General features: G+C 42.3%; 1 protein-coding gene across 2 annotated transcripts in view; it reads left to right on the top strand.

Moving 5' to 3' along the window:
- The first annotated feature begins 22,976 nt into the window (after positions 1-22,976).
- The window catches only part of SRSF9 (serine and arginine rich splicing factor 9), a 14,625-nt gene continuing 13,269 nt past the window's right edge, over positions 22,977-24,332 (top strand). The window contains exon 1 of one of the 2 annotated variants that reach the window (XM_044673864.1): positions 22,977-23,224. In XM_044673864.1, coding sequence (XP_044529799.1) covers positions 23,010-23,224 — 215 coding nt within the window. In that variant the 5' untranslated portion in view covers positions 22,977-23,009. The remainder of the gene's footprint in view (positions 23,225-24,332) is intronic. The other variant, XM_044673854.1, reaches the window with a different exon arrangement.

Below are 24,332 nucleotides of genomic sequence, written 5' to 3'. Positions count from 1 at the left end.
TATTTTCATATTCCTCATGTGAAAAAAGACATCACACATTCAAGAAAAAATCATGAAAGAAATAAAGTAAGAAATGGTATGCTTTGATCTGCATTCAGGTTCTATCAGTTCCTTCTATGGCAGTGGTTAGCCTTTTTCATCATGAGTCTCTTGGATCCTTGCACTGTTAATTATAATAAGGTTAAATAAGATTAATAATATATATAAAATCATATGTAAATAATATATAATAATAAAAATAAATAGTTATTATATAATATTGATATTACCGTGTACAATGTTCTGCTAGTTCTGCATACTTTGTTTTGCATCAGTTCACATAAGTCTTCCCAGGTTTTTCTGAAACCATCTCACTTTTCATTTCTTATAGCACAATAGTATTCCATTATATATTTAACTATCTTTGGCTTTAGTTTATTGATTTCTATTTTGTGACTTGGTATTACACTCTTAATAAAAGACTTTTAAAAAATAGTATTCCGTTATAATTATAAAGCACAACTTGTTCAGCCATCAAAAAAGCTACAAAATTATGCATACCTTTTGACTCAGCGATACTTTTATTAAGTCTATACCCAAAGATATCAAGAAAGAGGAAAAATAGTCAAATGTGCAAAAATATTTCTAGCAGCTCTTTTTGTGGGGGCAAAGAATTGGAAATTGAGGGGATGCCCATCAATTAGGGAACAATTCATGGTATATGATTGTGATGGGATACTATTGTGTTATAAGAAATGAAGAGAACAGGATGATTTGAGAAAAACTTAACTAGACCTATATAACTGATGCAAAGTGATATGAACAGAACCAAGGGAACATTGTACATAATAACAGCAACATTTTAACAATGATCAAATGTATAGGACTTAGCCCCTCTCATCAAAATAATGATAACAACACAATTCCAGAGGACCCATGATGAAAAATGCTCTCTCAGAAAATTCATGAATTCTCAATGCAAACTGAAGCATATTTTGTTCTCTTTCTTGATTTTTTTTGCCTCTTCTCCCCTATAACATGGAAATGTGTTTTGCATGACTCCCTATGTATAAAGGGTATAATATTTATTGCCTTCAGAATAGGTGGTGGAGGGGTAAAATTGGAGAGAGAATTTGAAATTGAAAGTAAAAATAAAAAGTAAATTAAATTTTATGAAAATATTACTAAATTTAAATAAATTTAAAATAATTAAAATTTAAAAATTAAAAAAAAAATTTCAGAATCTAAGAGTCTGAAAGAGCCTAGTCTAGTCCACAGACTAAACTGGATGAGGGTAGCCTGCTTAGAGTCTTGGCCTCTTTTGACTTGTACCTGAACACTCAGAGAGGGACAAAAAATATTCTTGAAGAAGTCATTTCAACCAGGATGTCTTAGCAAATGGACAGAGTCCCTAAAATGTTGGACTAATGAGGAAGCCAGACACATGCTGCTGCCTCTTGGCACTAACGAACAAGTTATAGCAATAGGATATTATTCACAGAAGCCCCACACATGTGTTGGCTGTGGGGGAGAGTGAGAAAAAGCAGACCAGATGGAACTTAGCTACTGTGTCTTTCATGTGTTAGCTTTGGGGGATGTGAAGATCTCGAGCTTCCCAGCTTCCTGTGTGTGTGTGTGTGTGTGTGTGTGTGTGTGTGTGTGTGTGTGTGTGTCTGTCTGTCCCAGAAAATCAGCTGGTTAGGTCCAAATTATATTTTTTGGGATGTTTGTTTGTTTTTGCATCCAAAAGATGTACTAGAGGCACTGAAAGAATAATTTCATTAATAAATGAAATCCATGTTTATTTTTTATTGTTGTTCACTTGTTTCTCAGTTGTGAACACATTTGGAGTTTTTCTTGGCAAAGATACCAAGTCATCTGACAGATAGACCAATAGGTCTAAAGTGATCTGCCCAGGGTCACACAACTAGTTGGTATCTGAGGCCAGATTTGAACTCAGAAAGATGAGTCTTTTTGACTCTAGGCATCGTGCTCTTATCCTCTGTACTACCTAGTTGCCCTTGCTATTGAAAAATGCTAGCTGTTAAAATTACCATGTAATTTATTCATTCAATCAATAAACATTCTTTAACTATCACAATATAACAGCTGTAGTGGATAAAAGTCAGGAAGGTCTGAGTTCAAATCCTGTGGCAGCCGCTTAACCTTTTTTTGCCTCAGTTTCCTCATCTGTAAAATGGGACTAATAATATTATCCACCTTACAGAGCATGTATCATTTTGACTTTAAAATATCTACAGTCCATCTAGCTGAGAGGCCGAAGAGGCAACTGGTGCTATAGGACTGGAGCTCAGGAGAGGGGATGGGACTGGATATAGATTTGAGAAGTTATCAATATCTAAATAAAATAATAATATAGCTAGCACTTACATAGTGCTTTAAGGTTTCCAAAGTGCTTTTATAAATACTGTGTTTCTCCTCACAACAACCCTGAAAGATAGCTGCAATTTTTTGGAAAAATTTTTATTTAATTAATTGATTTAGAATATTTTCCATGGTTACATGATTCATGTTCTTTCCCTTCCTCCCCGCCCACCCCCCCCCCATAGCCAACGAGTAATTCCACTGGGTTCTACATGTGTCATTGATCAAGACCTATTTCCATATTATTGATGTCACTAGGGTGATCTCTTAGAGTCTACATCCCCAATCATATCCGCATCAATCCATGTGATCAAGCAGTTGTTTTCCTTCTGTGTTTCCGCTCCCACAGTTCTTCCTCTGGATGTGGATAGCATTCTTCCTCATAAGTCCCTCAGAATTATCCTGGATCATTGCATTGCTGGAGAGCTACAATTTTTACTCACATTTTACAGATAAGGAAACGGAGGCAGATATTGGTCAAATGACTTATCCGGGGCCAAACACTGAGTTCACCATCTCTCTGTCAGAAGATGGGGAGCATGTTTCATCATGAAGAAGACCAGTATTTATTAAAGTACCTACTACTATGTCCAAGAGAGGATCAAGCATCAAAGGGCAGAAGGGGTTAAAAGAAAAATCAGGAGCTGATTTCTCAGAGATTAATTAATATCAGGATGTTTAAGAGGAAAGGACCGGAATCCATTGGTTTGAATTCTGGAATGTGAACTTAGTCCCCATAAAAAGAAGCCTTTATTGACAAAGCAAATGTATTTTCAATACAATGGCAAGGAAAAGAAAACTCCTTCAGCTGAGACCTGGAATTCCTTCCATGCCCATTCTTTCCCCATTGTTCCTGCCAGCCTGGACCAATCTCATTGAAGTGACTCACCTTTCCATTGCTACCCCTTCTCCCCATCCCCTTTTGCCCACTGGCTCCTCCAGGGCTGGGAGCCTGGGAGGAGCTCACAACCAGCCCTGATTAAAAAGGGAACACTTTGGTGGGGTGCCAGTGGGAACTGATGTCACAGGGAAAGTGAGGAAACCAGATGGACGAGTTTACAGTGTTTTTCTCCTAACTTAATTATTTTATTTTTTCTGGGCAGGATCCAAAGAGGGTGATCAGGATGGTGAAAGGATTAGAGAACACACATGAAAGAGCTGAGGATGGGAAATCTGGCTTCAGATACTTCCTAGCAGGGTGACCCTAGACAAATCACTTAACCCTAGCCTCTGCTACTCCTTTGTCTTAGAATTGGTACTAATCGGGGCAACTGGGCAGCTCAGTGGATTGAGAGCCAGGCCTAGAGACAGGAGGTCCTGGATTCAAAATACGACCTCAGACACTTCCTAGCTGGGTGATCCTGGGCAAGTCACTTAACCCCCATTGCCTACCCTTACTGCTCTTCTGCCTTGGAATCAACACACAGTAAAGATTTTTTAAAAAGAATTGGTACAAAGACAGAAGGTAAGAATTAAGAAAAAAAAAAGAGTCAATGGGGTGGGCAGCTAATTGACTCGTCTGAAAAACCAGACTTGGGTTCAAATGTGACTTCAGAAACTTCTTAGCTATTTGATCCTGGACAAGTCACTTAACCCCATTTGCCTAGCCTTATCCTTCCTTCTTAGAGTTGCTACCAATACAGAAAATGATGATAAAAAAAAAAAAAAAAAAGAAAAAGAAATAAAGAGCTGAGAATGTTTATCCTGGAAGAGAAGACTTTGGAGCTAGATGACGAACCAAAGCTGTCTGAATCCTGGAAGGGTTGTTATGTTTACACTTGTTCTGATTGGTCCCAGGAGGCAGAACCCAGAGCCATGAGGAAGAAAATGTGGCGCAGATTTTGGCTCCATACTTAAGAAAACCTTCTAGAAATTAGAATTGTCCAAAAGTGCAATGGGCTGCATCCTAGAGTAACTGAGCTCCTCATCAATGGAAGTATTCAAGTGGAAGGTGGGAATTTCCTAGGGTTGATGTAGAGGGGATTCCTTGCCTAAGAAACTTCTGAGGTCCCTTCCAACTGGGACATTCTGTAATGATTCCACCTTCAAATATGAAGTAACTTACTCACTGTGGGAGATACGGTAACTCTTTTATTCCACAGGTATAATCAGCTTTTTCTAGGATGTAATCAAGCCTATTTTCAAGTCTCTGTTGGTTGTATCCACATCATCAGCTGCATTAGGCTTAATTGTAGAACTCTCCAGGTCAGGGTCTGTCTCTTCTTTAGGACTCCTCACAGTGTGTCCCGGACAGTGCCCACACACAGCAGACACTAAACAAGAATGCTAATCTGTCTATCTGTACAGGGCGATGCCCGCTTACCCATGAGGACCTTCTCCCTCCGTGGGTTGTGCTTTCAGCAGTGGGAACCATCCCCATCTCTTGCCTGCCTGCATTGCAAAGAAGGGCACGTATTTGAAAAGTGGCTGGTTAGGTTGAGGGGCTCCCTCTGGTTCCTTCTCTGTGCATCTCTCAGTAGTCCTGAACTTTGTTTGTGGTATGGTTTGGGTCTTGGCAATCATCTGGGACTGACTTAAAGATATAACCCAATACACAAAGGGTGCCAGTCCTCAGAGATCCCTAGCTAGGGGTTTGCCATTCCCAATGGCCCATGAGGGAACATGGCCACCATTTTCTACTCCTATGTGTGTCTTGGTGAGCTGAGAAGCTCTATATTCTTCCCTCCCTAATAGAGTGCCAAAATATTCAAAATCACAGAATCTTAATAGTTAGAAAGATTATCGACCACGTTCTCAACCTTTCCTGACTGATTTCCTGATTGTTAGATGAGGCTAAATGGACCCTCTCAGAATCATGTTTCGAAATCTACAGGATAAAAAAAAAAAACACCTGGTAATATTGAAATACTTATTAAATTGCTTTTTGAAATTGGGGTCTGTAAAAATTAAAATTAATATACAATAACTCCAAATATTATATTTTATAAGATTTATCAATAATTAGTGGAAGTAAAGGAATAAAAAGGTAACAAAATAAAACCACATTCCCAAGCTAATCTACCTGTTCAAGACGCCTACATTCACAGCTGCCCTCATAGGAAGGAAAGAGCCCTAGACATGGAAATCCATCGAATTTATCTCCTGTCTACATCACTATGTAATGACAGGAAGTCAGTGGGTTCCTGGGTAATGTAGTTCAAAGGTACAAGATTTCCAATTACATAGGTCTTTAAAAGGAAGGCCTATATGGACAAAAATATTAAAAGCAGCTCTTCTTGTGCAGAAAAAGAATTGGAAAGGGAAGACATACCCATCAATTGGGGAATGATTGAGAAAGTTATAGTATAGGATTGTAAGGGAATACTATTGTGCTATAAGAAATGGAGCAGGAGGAGCTCAGAAAAACCTGGAAATCTTGATCAATGATACATGTAAAACCCAGTGGAATTGTGCATTGGCTAAGGGGGGTTAGGGGGGCTTGGGGGAGAGGGAAAGAACATGAAATATGAAACTATAGGAAAATATTCAAAATTAAAATTAAAAAAAAAAAAGAAAAACCTAGAAAGACTTACATGAACTGATGCAGAGTGAAGTAAGCAGAACCAGGAGAACATTGTACACAGTGACAGCAATACTGCATAAAGAACATGGGGAAACTTAGCTCTTCTCAAACAAAACAATGATCCAAAACAATCCCAAAGGATTCATGATAAAAAATGCCAACAGCTTCCAAAGAAAGAACTGATAGAATCTGAATCCAGACCAGAGCAAACTTTTTTCACTTTATTTCAGATTTTTTTGAGTTTCCTTCCTCCTTCTATAAAAGGATTAATATGGAAGAATGTCTTAAATGATTGCACATGTAAAATTTATATCAGGTTGCTTACCCTCTCAGTGGGAGGAGGTGGAAGGGAGGGAGTGAAAATAAAATAATAAAATAAAAAAGAAGAACCCCTGATATAGTCTGACCTTTCTAATGTATATCAGAGATGAGGCCCAAAGAGGTCAAATCTTGCCTAAAAGTCATAACTTTTCTCTTGACATTTATATTACAGTGCCTCCCCAAGATCATGTCTAAAACATAACTCTTCATATTTTCTCCTAAAATTTTCTCCTTGGGGCAGCTAGATGGTTTAGTGGATAGAGAACCAGGTTCAGATATGGCCTCAGATGCTTCTTAGTTATGTGACGCTGGACAAATCACTTGGCTGCAATTGCCTAAGCCTTTACCATTCTTCTTTGGGACAGATAATATTAATTCTAAGAAAATAAGGGTTTTTTAAAAAATCCTCTCTTCTTCCAAATTTTCCTGTTGTTAGAGGGCCTGGTCACCCAGCCTTACAACTCTGATGTCATCTTGGACTCCATTCTCCAATCTGTTTCAAATCTACCTTCAAGGCATTGCTTTTCTCTCTACTCATTCAGCCAGAACTCTAGTTCAGGCCCCCATTCCCTCTTCCCTGGACTCCTATAATAAACTCCTCATTAGCCTCCCAGCCTAGAGTCTCTCCCCACTCCATAACATCCTTCACACAGCTATCAAAGGGATTTTCTGAACAATGTCTCCCCTTTACTCAGTAAATTGCTGTGGCTCCCTATTATCTCCAGAATCAAATATAAGATCCTCTATTTGTTTATTAAAGCCGTTCCCAAGTTGGCCATTTCCTACCTCTCTGGTCTTTTGACACTTTCCTCTTCCTTTCCACAAATTCTCAGATCCAACCCCATGGCCCTTCTTGTGCTTCCTTCCACAGAACAATCCATCTCTTGGACTCTGAACATTTTCTGTCCCTGGTCTGAAATGCTTTTCTTCCTTACTTCAGCCTTTTGCCTTTTCTGGTTTCTAGACCGCTCAGATCTATCTTCCGCCTTCTATATTCCCTCATTTATCCTTCTAAAAAAAGCAAAAACAAACAAACAAAAAGCCTTACTTACCTTCAGTCTTAGAATAGATTCTTAGTATTTGTTTCCAAAACAGAAGGTTAGGCCAACTGGGGTTAAGTGACTCCCCCAGGGTCACACAGCTAGGAAGTATCAGTGGCCACATTAAAATCCAGGACCTCCCATCTCTTGGCCAGTCTCTCAAACCACTGAGCCACCCAGCTGCCCTTCATTTATCTTGGATAATTGTTAGAATATGGGCATTTTGTCTTCCTCATTTGAATGTGAATTTCTAGAAAGGGCCGGGACTATGTTGTTTTGTTTTGTTTTTTTAGTGGGGGTGGGATTTGGTGGAGTTTTGCCTTTTTTTTTTTTTTTTTTTTTTTGGTAAACTGAGGGCTTAGCAAAAGAGAAAACCTGGATCAAAGTAAAGAAAATTAAACCAATTTTCATAATGAAAATTTCTTCCTGTGCCGTTTTCCATACTTTATTCCCCCATCAAACTATGATCTCAAGAGCAGAAACTGTCTCGGCTTTCTTTTGGTCCCCAGTGCTAGGCGCAGCGTCTGGAACATAATTTCCACTTGTGGCCTACTCTTTCCAACCCCATTTGGAGTTTTCTTGGAAAAGATCCTGGAGTGGTTTGCCATCTCTTTACAGATGAGGAAACTGAGGCAAACACAGCCCATAGTAGGTGCTTTAATAAATGCATATTCATTGGACTTAACATAAATTTTACACTTAAAGATGAGACTTTATTTGAATATGGGCATATATTTCCTTCCGAGTAAGTTTCAGAAGGGAATATATTACTAACAAACGTGGACATTTTCTCCTAAAGCCCTCATCGATGTCCTACAGAGGCCCAGAAGGGGATAGATTACTAACACTGACGTTTTCTTAATATCCTGCAGAAGCCCAGAATTTCAGAGAACACTCATGGATAGATCTTGGTGTCAGGTTGAGCAACACCGTCCTTCTTTGGAGACTGCTGGCACCCTGGAAGGAATCTGGGTGGTTCCAACTGAGTCATCTGGGGAGAAGCCTCCCATCATTAGGGCTCTCACCTCTCCCCTGCCCCAGGGGAAGATCCAGACCTTCCCCTCCAATGCACGGTTTGCCTGGGTCCTCCCAATCTTCTAGGAGGGGTAGATGCAAACGTGATTCCACCTGGAAACAATTAGAGACTGATGCCCTCACCTGTGAATCACTTTGGGGTTTACCCTGGCCCTCTTCCCATCCACCATTCCTGCAGAGAGGGTGGAAAGGACTGGGAGCCCCCAAATCTGGGTTCGAATCCCAGCTCTGACATTCATTAGTCGTGTGACCCTCGGACAAGTCTCAGAGTAAATCTGGAAGACTCCCATTGGGATTCCCCACCTCCTGGGGAAGAAAGAATCTGAAAACCGGCAAGAAAATGGCTCTTTTTGTCATTCATTCCTGACATCCTAATAGTTAGCATTTATATAGGTTTGCAAAAACAAGACACCCATTTCCAGTCCCCACCAAACCCTGGAGCTGATCACCTGAAATCTCAGCCCTCTCCACTCCTCTGTAGTCTCTTCCCCTCTATTTGGGGGCTCTCTACCTCCCCAGGAACTCCATTCTCCATCAGCAGAATGATGTGCCTATCCTCGAGGGTACCCCCCATCCCAGCCCTGCTCCCCCTTTTTCTGCTTCCTCTTCCTGTGGTCTTCCCCCCCCCCCCATTAGACTGTAAATTCCTCAAGAGCAGAGATTGTGTCTTTTTCTTAATTATAATCCCAAAATCTACTTAGCACACAGTGTTTGGCGCATAGTAGGGGCTTCATAAATGTTTGCTGAATTATTTCTTCTTATTCTCATAACAGCCCTGGGAAGGTAGGGACCATCTTGTTTATTCCTTCATTTCCCATCAGCCAAACTGCTAGGATTCTTTCTGCTCCACCACCTGGAGGGGAGGGATTGTCTTTCCTTTTCTTATTTGTATCACCAGTGCTTAGCCCATAGTAGGTGCTATGTAAGAATAGTGCCTGGCACATAGTAGGTGCTTGTTCAGTTGTTTCCAGTGTGTTGATTCCTCCTGACCCTTTTTGGGGTTTTCTTGGCAGAGATACTGGAGCAGTTGCCATTTCCTTCTCCAACTAAGAAAATGAGGCACTGAAAGGTTGTGACTTACCCAGAGTCACACAGCCAGTAAGTGTTGGAGGCTAGATTTTAACTTGGGTCTTCTTGACTCTAAGGCCACCTACTTCAACCCTTAGCTGCCCTTTATTACTTAAAATGAGCTAATTGTATGAAGAGACCAGAACTAGGCCTTCCCATCTTGGAGAACGGGGTCCAAATACTAATGGAAAAAGCCATATATAATCCTGGGCAACTAAGTGTTGAAGTGAATAAAGTCCTGGGCCTGGAGTTAGGAAGATGCATTTTCCTGAGTTCAAATATATCTGTAGACATTGACTAGCTGTGTGACCCTGGGCAAGTCACTTCACCCTGTTGGCCTCAGTTTCCTCATCTGTAAAATGAACCAAAAAAGGAAATGGCCAAACACTCTAATATCTTAGCTGTGTGACCCTGGGCAAGTCACTTAACTCTGTTAACCTCAGTTTCTTCATCTTTAAAATGATCTGGAGAAGGAAATGGCAAACCACTCCTGGTATCTCTGCCAAGAAAACCCCAAATGGGGTCAGGAAGAGTCAACACAACTGAACACAATCCTACAAGAGCAGGCAGCAGGATATGATGGAAAGATGGTTAAGAGCCCTAGATTGGGCTTGACATCCTGGCTTCCTCTAGTGCTTGGAAGCAATCAGCAAAATCCATTTCAGTTGCAAATTCCCAGCTACAAACTCTAAAAATTTAAACTATATCGAACTCAAGAAATATGGGGAATATTTGGTAAAATCTACTATTGAGAGAAACAGAGGGGCAGCTGGGTAGCTCAGTGGATTAAGAGTCTGGCCTAGAGATGAGAGGTCCTGGATTCAAATTTGACCTCAGACACTTCCCAGCTGTGTGACCCTGGGCAAGTCACTTGACCCCCATGGCCCACCCTTACCACTCTTCTGCCTTGGAGCCAATACACAGAAGTTAAGGGTTTAAAAAAAATAAAAAATAAATAAATAAAAAGAAAAGAAAGGAACAGATTTTAAACTGCAATTTCAGAAAGAATCAGAAACCCTCCTAAGGGACCTTTCCCAGGCCCCCACCCAGTTCTGGGCCTTCCCTTGGAAACTAGCTTCCATTTGAATTGTATCTACTTTTTATGTATGCAATTATTTGCATTTGGCTTCCTCCATTAGAATGGGGGCTCCAATTGGCCTGGGCTCTGGTTTGGGGTTTTTTGCCTTTCCTCAGTCTCTCTTTTAGTCAAATCAATCAAGGGTTACTCAACCAGAGCAACCTACTTCCAGAAAATACAAAAATGAGTTGGATTTTTTCTTGAATATTTTTTATTTGTTGTTGTTGTTGTTTTTAAGAGGAGTCAATAAAACTTCTGATGCCCACAACTTCTGCTGACATGCTTGGACAGCAAATTGAACTCAAAGATGCTTTGGATGTTAAACTAAAAACATTAACCAATATCTTTGATTTTATTTTTAAAATTTATTTTTAAAAAAACCTTCACGTTCTGTCTTAGAATCAATACTGTGTATTGGTTCCAAGGCAGAAGAGAGGTAAGGGTTAGGTGACTTGTCCAGGGTCACTCAACTTGGATGTATCGGAGAGCAGATAAATCCAGATCCTCTTCTTATCACTAGGTCTGGCTCTCAGTCCCTAGAACTACCAGGCAGTCCTCTGGAATATCTTTTCTATGATGTTGGCTATATGGTAAATGGCTTCAGATTATTTTCTTAAAGAGTTTTATCTCTGAATATGGAAATATGTATTGCAAGAAAATAATAGTAAAACCCATAACAAACCATTTACTGCCTCAGGGAGAAGGAGGGAGCTGAGGAGGAGGAGAAACTGAATTGCAATGTGTCAGAAAATAATTGTAAAAATTGTTTCTATGTGTAATTAAAAAAATAATAAAATAAAGGTTTTTTGTGTTTTTTTTTATTTGTTTTTTTTTTTAAAGAGCTTATCTCCCAGGAAAAAAATATAATTAGGTATAACTCCTTGACAGTCTGGTCAACAAGTGGGGCCACCTGGGCTAGAGCTGGAGGCAAATGAATATGCCTATAATGACAGTGCAATTAATTTTGTACTCCCTTAGGGACATGGGCAGAATAAGCACCTTCCTTCTGCCCAACCATCATCTCTAGCTTCTCCTGCTTGGCCTCAGTTTTTTCATCTATAATAATGGACATTTCTATAGTGATGAGTTTGCAAAATATCTTTTTATACTTTATTTATTATTGGAGCCTCCGGTAAGAGATTACTCCCCATTTTACAGTGGAGGAAAATTAGGTTTTTGAGTTATATCAGGAGAGATTTAAACTAATGACTTCTGGGCTTCAGATACATCAAGATGTGCCAAAGGTTCTTCTTTATTTTTATTTATTTTTATCATTTTTTCTTTATTTTATTCTAATAACAAATCTACCCATTCAGTTTTCTAAGGTGACATGATTCATGTCATCTCCCTCCCCACTCCAGGAGTTGACAAGCATTTCCACTGGGTTTTACATGTATTATCAATCACAATCTATTTCCATATTATTCATTTTTGTCAGAGTCATATTTTATTTTATTTTATTTTATTTTATTTTATTTTTTAAACGCTTAACTTCTGTGTCTTGGCTCTTAGGTGGAAGAGTGGTAAGGGTGGGCAATGGGGGTCAAGTGACTTGCCCAGGGTCACACAGCTGGGAAGTGTCTGAGGCCAGATTTGAGGAGTCATCTTTTAAAAGCACAACCCCAAATCCTATGCCCATTGTTAACTGGGAACAAATGCAAAACTATTATATAGTCAGAAAAACCACACTTTAATTAAGGAAAGGGGTTCAGTGCTTTCCTCAAGACCTCCACCCAAGACCCTCGTTGCTCTGGCCACTGACCTCTGGGAGAGCCAACCATGTGAGATTGACAACTACGAAGGACAATGAATTTGGGGAACTTCTATACCTTTTGGGAAACTGAGGGACAGGGAAATATGATTAACTGACATTACCATGGCAAATGGGAGTGTTCAAACTATACTGACAGGATACAACCAAGCTTGGGAAAGGAATCATAGCCAGAGGCTAAGGGTGTAAAGGGAAGGGGCTTACACTGGAAACTAAAAAGATGGTTCCTGCCCAGGTGTGGGTTTTCTTGGGGAAAGGCCTCTGACATCATGGGAGAAGCTTCTAATATAAAATGATATTTTAGGAGGCAATTGGGTGGCTCAGTGGATTGAGAACCAGGCCCAGAGATAGAAGGTCCTGGGTTCAAATTAGGCCTCAGACAATTCCCAGTTGTGTGACCCTGGGCAAGTCACTTCACCCTCATTGCCTACCCTTACTACTCTTCTGACTTGGAGCCAATACACAGAATTGACTCCAAGACAGAAGGTGAGGGTTATAAAAATTAAAATAAAATAAAATGATATTTTAGTATATGCTTAGGCCTGCCAGCTAATATAGTCATTTACTCTAAGGTTTATTGTTCACTCTGAGAATAGCTAAATTTAAAACTTCCCTCAGGGTGAATTCTCAAGGGAACAGGGATGAAATTGGGGTTGCCACTTAGAAGCTAACCCTAAAACTTAGAGTTCATCAGATCTTACTAGGCTATAAGTTTGGGGGTTTCTAGACTCCACATTGACACCATATAAACAGGCGATAAAACCATATGCTTTCTTCTGAATTTCTTTACCCCAGTTCTTTCTCTGAAGGTGGATAGCATTCTTTTTCTTAAGTCTTCAGATTTGTCCTGGTTCATTGTATTGCTATTAGTAGCGAAGTCTATCACATTTGATCGTTCCATGATATTTTAGTTACTTTGTATAATGTTCTCCAGGTTCTGCTTGTTTCACTCTGCATCAGTTCATGGAGATCTTTCCAGTTCACATGGAATCCCTCCAGTTCATCATTCTTTATAGCACAATAGTATTCCATCACCATCATATACCATAATTTGTTCAGCCATTCCCCAATGGAGGGACATCCCTTTAGTTTCCAGTTCTTTGCCAGCACAAAAAGAATAGCTATAAATATTTTTGTACAAACAGGTCCATCCCCATTGAAAAAAAAATCTCTTTGGGGTACAGACTTAGTAATGGTATTACTGGATCAAAAGTACTAGGGATTCTTAACCTGGAGTCAGCAAACCTGTTGAAAGACTTTTGACATCAGTTATTTCAATATAATGGGTTGCCTTGGGTAGCCTAGGTGTCATATTTAGATAATTAAAAATATAATTCTGACAAAGTGGCTGTGTGTCCCCATAGAAAAAAGCATTGGGTCTAGAATTAGGAAGATGTGAAGTTCAAATCCAGCTTCCAACAACCAGTTACCTAATTAAGTCACTTAATCTTAGTTTTCTCATCTGTGAAATGGGGCATAAAAAATAATAGCACCTCCCTCCCAGTTGTTATAGGGATCAGCTGAGATCTTTGTAAAGCTCTTTGCAGAACTTAAAGGAATCTTTCGCCATTCAGTTGTTTCAGTCATGTCTGACCCTCTGTGACCCCACTTGGAGCTTTCTTGGCAAGGATACTGGTGTGATTTGCTACTTCCTTTTCAGCTCTCTTGACAGATGAGGAAACTGAGGCAAACGGAGACTTGCCCAGGGTCACACAGTTGGTGTCTGAGGCCATATTTGAACTCAGATCTTCCTGACTCAAAGCTCTACAAAACAGTAACTATATTTAGAAGGGGTCCATAGGCTAGTGGCACAGTGGAAAGAGCACTGGGTCTGAAATCAAGAAGTCCTAAATTCAAACCCAGCCTCCAATACTTACTGGCTGTGTGACTCTGGGCAAGTCACTTCACCTGTTTGCCTCAGTTTCCTTATTTGTAAAACGGGGATAACAACAACAACAACAATAATAATAATAATAATAATAATAATAATAATAGAACCTATCAGGGATGCTGTAAAAGTGCTAAGCAGAATTCCTGGGACTTAGTAAATGTTCTATAAATGTTTATTCCCTTCCCTTTCTCTTCCCAAAGAGTGAAAAATCCTTGTTTTATATGCTACACTAAAACTGTCTTATGAGCTAACATTTATAAAATAAGAGGGCTGGACTAACACCTTCCCTCTTTTAATTCTTGCATAATCTGATGAGGGCTCTGCCATTAACAAATAGCTTTATGTGATCTTGAGCACATGGGTATGTTGGTTTTCTCATCTGTAAAATGATGCTAATGATACCTACACCACATCTATCTTGCAACTGTATTGTTATATGTGAAGATAGATGAAATAATAGAGGTCAAAGCATTTTGAAAAAAGTTAAAAGCACGACCTAATTCTAGGGTGGCATCACCCCTATGGCTGTTAAAAATGATCTGGTCTTTTTATATGTCAGGAGTGGGGCCAAGCAGGCTGACTTCAAAAGAATAAGCTGCTAGGAAGATGAGTAAATTCTGGGGGCCACAGGGATGAGTGTCCCCACAGTCTGGATGCCCCAGGGCTGATTTCCCACTCTCCTGATGGGCTATAAAGAGGGTTCCTCTTAAACTGGCCATAATGAATGAATCAAGTGAAGTTCAGCTGCCTGGGGATGCAGGCAGGATAGTCTTATGGAAGGACATTAGATTTGGAGACAGAGAATAAAGGTTTGAGTCCCTTGCTTCCTTCCTTCCTACCTTCCTTCTTTCCTTAGTATCCTATCAAGAATAATCTGTACCCATCAGAATGACTAAAATGACAAAAGGGCAAAATGACAAATATTGGAGGGGATGTGGGAAAATGGGAACACTAATACATTATTGATGGAATTGTGAATGGATGCAACCATTTTGGAGAGCAATTTAGAAGTATACCCAGAGTGTTATAAAACTGTATATTCCCTTACACACTTCAATGGCATTTTGGGGTCTATTTCTCAAGGAGATCAGGAAAAAAAAAGAATATAAATATTCAAAAATATTTCTAGCAACTCTCTTTGTGGTAGCAAAGAACTGGAAACTGAGGGGATGCCTATCAATTAGGGAATAGCTAAACAACTTGTGGTATATGAGTGTGATAAAATACTATTGCATTGTAAGAAATGATGAGCAGACTAATTAAAAAAAGAAACTTAGAAAGAACTGCATTAGATAATGAACAGGGAAATTAGTAAAACCAAGATAACATTATATACAACTATAAGGATAAAAAATGATAAAGGCTGATATAATAATATAAATTAGTATTTTAATTAAAGCCATGCTGATAGATAAAGTCATTAGACCATGTGCTTGTAAGAATTCAAAACTGCCGCTCAGCCATTATTACCTCCCGTCTCTTCCTGAGTCTGCTGGCCAAGAGGCCACTCCCCCCTAACCCAGGAGATTTAAACTGTTCTGTGTGGAGATGTAGGCGTCCCCACGCCCAAAGAACTGGAAACGGAAACCCGTTGGACCACGGGAAATGTAGTTTGATAATTTCCACTTGTCCATAGAAAATATATATACTTTTAGATGGCATCTCCCAAATTTCACTTTTACACAACTACAGAGTTAACACCAAGAATAACTTGTGAATGTCACCTCCAGAGAATGAACTAAAAAATGACATGAAATATATATGTATGTATGTATGTATGTATTCAAGGCAAGGGAGAGAGGGAATGAGATACTTGTAAATAAATTCTATTAATTAAAAAAAATAACTTATTTGAGCCTCAGTTTCCCTACTTGTAAAGTAGAGACATTAATGCTTGTACCACGCATCTCACAGGGTTAATACTTAAGAGGCATTTTGTAAACCTTTTGGGGATTTTTAGACTGGAACTGTGATTATTTTTTAGAAAAAACTTTATTGATATCTTCTGTTTTTACTTCATCTACAGCTCCCAATGTATCCTTCTCTACATCTGGACTCAGTGAGTCACCCATCCCTTAAACAGAGAAAACCAAGGGAAACAAGAGAAAGCCAAAATATATTCACAGATCTCTTCTTTGGGGCTAGTGCCCATCATTCTTACCTCAGGATCTTCCCTTTCAATTGTCTGGTTGTTTTTTTCCATGTAGATGCTATAGTCATTGATTATATTGTTTTCCAGGTTCTACTCTCTTTTCTTGGCTTAGTTCTTATAAGTCTAGCTTCTGTCATATTTATCATTTCATACAGCTTACTAATATTCCATTACATTTATGTACCACAACTTGGGAAGCCATCCTCAGGAAATGAGCATCTATTAGCTTCCAGTTTTTTGTTACCACAAAAAGTGCTGCTACAAATATTTTAGGGCCTTTTGGACATTGACCTCTTTGGAGTACATTCCCAACAACAGTGGGATCTCTGGGTCAAAGAATATGGCCATTTTAGTCACTTTCTTTGCATAATTGCTTTCCAGAATTAGACCAATATGCAGTTCCACCAACAATGTATTAGTGTATCTCTCTTTCCATGACCTGTCCAATATTGATTTTCTGTCTTTTCATCTTTGCCAACCTGCTGAGTGATGTGAAACCTCAGGGTTATTTTGATTTGAATTTATTATCAATCATTTGGAGAACCCTTTTGGATGATCATTAAATGTTTGTGATTTTTTATTTAGAAGTGTTTTGTCCATACTTTTTGACCACTTATTTTCTGAGGAATGATTTTGAGGACCTAGGATTTCCCTGGTCTAGAGAGGTCCCAGGGAGGAGATTCTTTTTACCAATGCCAACCAATACCTACTCTACTACTTAGAGAGTCCAAGAGTGCTGACTGGAGAACCAAGAGGTAGAAATGATTCTGGGTCTGAGTACTTTGGAGGAAGTAAACAAATTCAAGTTTTCCTGACTCCAAGATCTCCTCTGTATCCACTGTACTGCTACCTCTGGAAACCTTAAAGTTCTGTAAAACTTGAGCTAATTGATTAGATTCAACAAACATAGCCTCTAAGTGCCTATGATGGGCAGAGGTTCTTTCCAGCTCTGATCTTATGTGGTACAAAAGACTTCACCTGGCCCTATGTGATCACATATATTCAATTTGGGAGACACTGATTAAATCCCTACTACAGGCAATTAGGTGGCCATGTAGACAGTGCATTGGACTTGGAATCAGAAGACTCATCATCTTCATAAGTTAAAATCTGGCCTCAGATACTTCTTAACTATGAGACCCTGGACAAGTCACTTTAACTTGTTTTACCTCAGTTTTTTTATCTGTCAAGTGACCTAGAGAAGGAAATGGCAAACCTCTCTAGTACATTTGCCAAGAAAATCCCAAATGGGGCCACCAAGAGTTTGAAACAACTAAACAATAACAAACAAGCGAGATACTGGAGATCCAAAGACCAAACAAAGTTTGCTGAGAGAGGAGAGGGAGAGATAGAGAGGGTCAGAGAGGGAGAGGAAGAGGGAGGAAGAAAAAAGAGAGAGAGAGAGAGAGAGAAAGAGAGAGAGACAGAGAGACAGAGACAGAGACAGAGAGAGAGAGACATTGAGAGAGAGAGAGAGAGACAGAGAGAGAGAGAGAGAGAGAGAGAGAGAGAGAGAGAGAGAGAGAGAGAGAGAGAGAGANNNNGAGACATTGAGAGAGAGAGAGAGAGAGAGAGAGAGAGAGAGAGAGAGAGAGAGAGAGAGAGAGAGAGAGCGCCTGCTCTCAGAGACCTTTATATTCTTTTGGGTGATTGATCTCTGTTTCTTTGTCTACAAGCAGTTTCCTTAGAACTTTACTACACACATTTTCTTTAAAAATATTTATTTTGGTGGCAGCTAGGTAGTTCAGTGGATAGATCCAGGCTGGAGTTTGGGAGGCCCTGGGTTCAAATGTGGCCTCAGACACTTCCTAGCTATGTGACTCTGGGCAAGTCACTTAATCCCAATTGCCTGACCCTTTCTGCCTTGGAAATGGATATTTAGTATAGATTCTAGGACAGAAGTTAAAAGTTTTAATAAATTAATATTTTTATTTTTACAAGCAATCATTATCTCTGCCTCTTACTGTTCCCCTCTCCCCAACTGAACAACAACAATAACAACATTTATGTAGGATTTTAAGCACTTTACAAATACCGTCTCATTTGATCTTTAAGACTCTGGGAGGCAAGTGCTTTTAGAAATGAGGAAAATGAGGCAGAGGTTGAGTGACTTGCCCAAGGTCACACAGCTAGTCAGTGTCTAAGGTTGGATTTGGATTGAGGTTTTCCCAGACTCCAAGTCCAATCTATCCCCCTAGTTGCCTATAGGAGAAAAGAAAAAGAAAACCTCCCTAAGAAATATGCATAATCTAGGAAAACAAATTCCCACATTGTCCATGTCCAAAAAGATCTGTCTCGTCCTTCGTTTAAAGCCCAATGCCCGCCTAACAGGAAGGGCAGCATGTGTCATCTTCAGAACTCCTAGAAACTTTCCTAAAGTGTTCTAAGAAACTTTTGTCCTAAAAGAACATTATCTCACTTAGGCCTCATCTTAGCCCTGCCCCTCCAGGTATTATCATCCCCATTTGACCATGGGGAAACTGAGGCTCACAGAGATGAGGAGACTTGCCCCATGGCACCCAAGTGTCCAGGAACCAGAGAGAGAAATAGAATTCAAGACCCACCAGGGGCCTGGCACTCTACTCCTAGATCTGTGACCACATTCTGATGGGTGGTTAGATCTGCATCAGACAATTCTTGTCCCCGTCCTCCCAAAGATCTGCCTACCTTCTCAGGCTCTCCTCACCAGACCAGCGCCCTGATGGATCATTTGGGTTACCTTGTCCCGACTAACCCATCTCCTCACAAAGTTTGCACTGTCTTCATATGCCTCAAACAAGGGCAGAAGATGAAAGCATCTGGAATTCAACCAGTCCAAAACAGAACTCCCCAAACCACTTCTATTTTTGTCTGCTGTCCCTAGTCCCAGGTTTGAAACCTTGGTGTCGTCTTCAAGACTTCTCACTCCTCACTTGCCACGAGGACTATTTCAATAGCTTCCAAAGTGTCCCTGTCCCAACTCTCCCCACTCTAATCCATCTTCCCCACAGGGACCAAAGTGATCTTCTACACCACAAATATTGGCTCCCCTCCTCACCTGAAAGAACTCCGGTGGCTCCCCATTACCTCTGGGAGCAAATAGAAACACCTGTGGCATTTCAAGCCTTTCCCCTTCGGGTCCCCTTTCTACTTTTCCAATCTCCCCTCCCCTGCTATTTTGATGTTCCAGCTACCCCTGTCCTCCTTCCTATTTCTCTCCCATGATGGAATGTTCTCTCCTCTCCATTCAAGAGTCAGGTCAAAGCAAGCTTTTGCAAGAGGCCTTTCCCAAGCCCTTTCACTGTCAAGAGCTTTTAAGGCCTTCTGAAATTACCTTCCATCTCCCTATCAGAATGGAAGGTCTTTAATGGGGGGTGGAATGGTTTTCCCTTATGAATCCATATGAAGCCGTACCTGGTCCTCTCTGTGTGGCTGCGTCTTAGACAGTCCTGAATTCATTCTGGGAAGCCCAAGGGCAGATCATGACACCTGGGACCATCTAAGGAGGCAGGCAGGCAGGCAGAGAGAATATACAGCACCTAGAAGCCAAGCACCCATGGCTGTTTTGAAGATGTGGAATCCACGGACAGTATCCTGCTTCTGCTCTGTTTGCAATGCTTCCTGAAGGGAACCACTGGCAGTGGGGATGGTTAGGATTCACAGGGAGAGGACAAGATTTCTGCAGGCCAGAACCAAGTGTGACCTCCCTAAGAAGCTAAAGCCAAAGTACTGGTGGGCCCAAGACCTCACCAGGCTCCATCCTGCCCTTCCCAGACCCAGGCTCACAGCATTCTTCTGTCATTTCTCTGCCCAGTGAAATCTTTCTCTTCCTTCAAGGCTCAGCTCAGTGATGATTTCTTCCAGGAAGCCCTGGTTTGCTCCCATCTTCCCCCAGTGGGACAGCACAGTGGTCTCCCTCTTCCAGTCTTTCTCGGGCATTTTATCCAGCTCTCTCCTCTGCCTCCATCAGACTCTGCCTTGTGTTTCTATCTGTACAGAATTCTTTTAGACCATAAGCTCCATGAAGTCAGGGACTTGCCTTTCCTTTCTATGTCTCAAACCAGTAGCACATTTGCTAAATATATATTGAAAGAACACTGACTTTGTGGTAAAAAAAAAAACAGGATTTAAAGTTGATCTTGAGGTCAGTCCAAACTCCCCATGTCAGTCCTGGGTTCTAAAGCTGCCTCTTCTGCAACCTGACTGTACAGATCACTATTAAACCTCAGGAATCTCAGTTTTTAGGTCTGCAAAAGAAAGACTTCAAACTGAATCCAATTCCACAGGTCTTTTTTTTTTTTTTTTTTTTTTTTGGAGGTACTATTTTTTTTTAAACCCTTTAACTTCGGTGTATTGTCTCATAGGTGGAAGAGTGGCAAGGGTGGGCAATGGGGGTCAAGTGACTTGCCCAGGGTCACACAGCTGGGAAGTGGCTGAGGCCGGGTTTGAACCTAGGACCTCCTGTCTCTAGGCCTGACTCTCACTCCACTGAGCTACCCAGCTGCCCCTCCACAGGTCTTTATTAAGTGGTAACTATGAGCAAAACATTAAGGTCAGCTGTGGGAATACAAAGGAAAACTTTAGGGGGAAACAAAGATCAGAGTTTAGAAGGGAAGTAAGGGGAAGGAGGGGAAAGGAGTACAGAGTAAGGAAGGGACCTTACAGGCCATCTTCCTGCTGTCCCTCATACTAGATCTCCAGTCTCTGCACAAGCCATGCCCCATGGACACCTGGGTCTCTGCATCCCCGGCTTGGTTCAACTGGCCCTTTCTGCAGGAGACCTTTCCCAGACAGTGTAGCTGCAGGAACCTTCCTTTCTATGGTTTCCTGGTCCAAGCTCCTTCTTTTGCAAGTGAGAAAACTGAGTTTATCCAGGCAGCTAGCAAAGAGGAGAGCTGATATCTGAGTCCAGGCCTCAGACAGAATTCCAAATCCATTCCTGTTAACACTATTATCACACTGCCCACATCGAAGAGGCCATTTGTGATGTGGTGGATAGTGTTAGAATGGTTTATTTTAGTAACTTTCTATTTTACTCTGTATTGTAATCTTGTGTTTTTGGGTTTTTTTTCCTGCATTAAAAGTCTCATTCTGACAAAGATCACAGGTGGCACAGTGATGATTACAGCACCTCCCTCCTAGGATCTTCTGGAGGGGAGAATCAAATGAGATTACACACATTTAATGCTTGACACAGAATAGGTGTTTGTTTTGTTTTTTTAAACCCATAACTTCTGTGTATTGGCTCTTAGGTGGAAGAGTGGTAAGGGTGGGCAATGGGGGTCAAGTGACTTGCCCAGGGTCACACAGGTGGGAAGTGTCTGAGGCCAGATTTGAACCCAGGACCTCCACACAGGTGGGAAGTGTCTGAGGTCAAATTTGAACCCAGGACCTCCTGTCTCTAGGCCTGACTCTCAATTCACTGAGCTACCCAGCTGCCCCCAGAATAGGTACTTAATAAATGCTTATTCCCTTCCTCCATTCTATGGTACCAGAATGCTGCAACAAAAAGGATGGAGTCTGAGGTCCCTGGTTCAAATTTTGCACTTATTCTCCAGCTCCCGAATTATTGCTCCTAATTGAGAAACAGACAGAAGCATGAAGCAGCTTAAAAAAAAAAATAAATCTGGCTTTTTCAACTAGAAGACTCAGAAGGGCAGAAGTCAGCAGCTGTACCTACTTCTTCAATGACTGCAGGTGGAACATGTTCTTTCCTGCTCTCCTTTCAGTGTCTTAATAACAGAGATATACGAAAAATTAAGAAAGGGGAGAGCCAAACCGAATGGAGGGGAGAGTCTGTCTGTCTCTGGTTCGCTACTGCCCTAAGGTTAAAAAAAAGTGAATTGTTCTAACATAGCCAGGCAGAGACTCTGCCCTCCTCTGGTACACCCACAACTACTCCGGGTGCCAGTAGCAGATTGACCCGCCTCAGGGCTTCACTTTCTCCCGGGCTGTGGAGCCCCAAATTCCTAAAACAAAAGTTAGAAATCCTCAGTGGGACCCTGAAAGCAACAGCGTAAAGAACTCTAGATGGAATCCTAGAGGTTCTGGATTTAACCACCAGCTTTTCAACACATGGAGAGATCGAATAATACGTGGTGGTAGTAAAGTAACAAAGGGGAAGGAAGGGCTCCCTCTCAGCTCGACACATCCGAAGAGCTTTTTAAAAAATTGCTATTTTTCAATTAAAAGTATTTTCTCTCCCTCCCACCTCCTTCATTAAAAAAAAAAAAAAAAAAAAAAAGGAAAGAAAAACAAAAACCCTGGTAACCAGTGGGCCGGCAGTGCAAATCTGTTTCAAAGGTTTGCTTTGTCTTTCGTCTAGTGGTGGGCGAGAGGAAAAATACATTTTTGTTAATTGGGGGGGGGGAAGGAGGAAACTTAAAAATATGCATAGTTAAGCAAAGCAAATTTTGACTCGGGCCTGGACCACCTGTGATCTTCATGCCCTGCAGAAAAATAAGTCCGAAACTACCCACGACCCCTAAGCCGTACGGACTCCATCCAGGGAGTCCACGCGGGGTCAGACCCCGAAGCTCCCACGCTGCAACCTGCAGGGAAAAGTAGGCGGGTGCCAGAGTGGGGGGAGGGAGGGAAATGGGGTACGGCGGCAGGGCTACTGCGCAAGCTCCGTGGAGCGGCGCTGGGGGTGGGTGGAGAGAAGAACCTAGCCTGAGACTTCCCCTTTAAGATACTCTCTTTTAGGGCCTCCGACTCACTTCCGCTCCCGGTTCCCAGAATGCGCCGCGGCAGAGAGCGGCCTGGGCTGCGGGAAGCGGCTGAGGGGATGTCGGGGATGATGTCGGGTATGTCGGGCTGGGCGGATGAAGATGACCGGGGCCACGACAACGACGGGAGGATCTACGTTGGAAACCTCCCGGCGGACGTGAGGGAGAAAGACCTGGAGGACCTGTTCTACAAGTACGGCCGCATCCGGGACATCGAACTCAAGAACCGCCGGGGCCTGGCTCCTTTCGCCTTCGTACGCTTCGAGGACCCCAGGTGAGGCCTCGGCTCCCCCGGGGCCTGGTCCCCTCCCGGTCCCTGCCCCGAGCTGCTGCTTCTTCCCTTCCCCCCACCCCTGCCCGCCTCTAGGCCTGCAGCGGCGCCCCCTCCCCCTTCTGCGGCCCCCTCAGCCCCGGGAACCTCCGTCCCCGCCCCCTCTTTGCTTCGCGCGCCCCCGCCGCCTCCTCGGGGCCGCGCGTGCTCCTCTCTTCCCTAGCAGGTCCGCGCGCCGCCGCTTCTTCGGAGCAGCGCGCTCTCTCCCACCACTCCACTCTGTGCGCTCTCTCCTCTCTCCTCCCTGGTCCGCACGCCGCCGCCCCCTCTTCGAGGCTTCGTACTCTCCCTCCCTGACCTGTTCCTCGCGCGCTCCTCCTAGCTCTGCGCGTCACCGCCTTGGGGCCGCGCTCCCCCCTCTCCTCTCCCGGATCTGCTCACCGCAGCCTCCCCGGGGCCTCGCGCGCCCTCTCCTCTCGCTGCTTTTTCGCTCCTGGCCCTGGCGGGGTGAGGGGGTCTCCTCTCTCTTGGCTCTGCCTCCAGGCCGGTGGTGCTCTGAACTCTTGGGGGCTTGACTTTGGGGCCCCGGCGCCTCCCGAGCCCGAACCCCGGTGGCCCCTTGTGAAATCTCGAGTCTTTCTTGGAGGGGAATCCAATCATCCCCCGTGGAAGCGCCTTCCTCCAGGACGCCGAGGACCCAAGAAGGGCTTTGAACGTGCCAGCGGACACTTGTGTTACGTAGTTGTTTCTTAAAAGCTTAAATTAAATTTGACAAGATAGTAACCAAATGCCCCGATTGTGGCCCCTCTGAACTTTTGGTTTTCTTCTGTGTTGTTTGTTTCATTGCTGCTCCTTTTTGTGATGTCCCCTCCCGGGAACTTGTTCCTGTCCCCGCAGAAACCTCTCTTGTCCTTCAACTGGAGTCTAGCCCCAGCCCTGCCTGATGTGCTTAAAGACACTCTTTCTTGCATTCTGAACCCCCCCCCCCCAACCCTGACCTGCAGGCCAGGAAATGCTCCCTGAGGGGTAGGAGGGGGCTGCTCTCTTATCTGGAAACTGCACACCCTCCTAGGTCAGGTGATCCTGCAGCAATTCCTGAGCCCCCAAACTG

The sequence above is a fragment of the Gracilinanus agilis genome, chromosome 1 (assembly GCF_016433145.1).
Source record: "Gracilinanus agilis isolate LMUSP501 chromosome 1, AgileGrace, whole genome shotgun sequence".
Taxonomy (NCBI): domain Eukaryota; kingdom Metazoa; phylum Chordata; class Mammalia; order Didelphimorphia; family Didelphidae; genus Gracilinanus; species Gracilinanus agilis.
The sequence above is the reverse complement of the archived record's forward strand: the minus strand, read 5'-3'. Positions and strand labels throughout refer to the sequence as shown.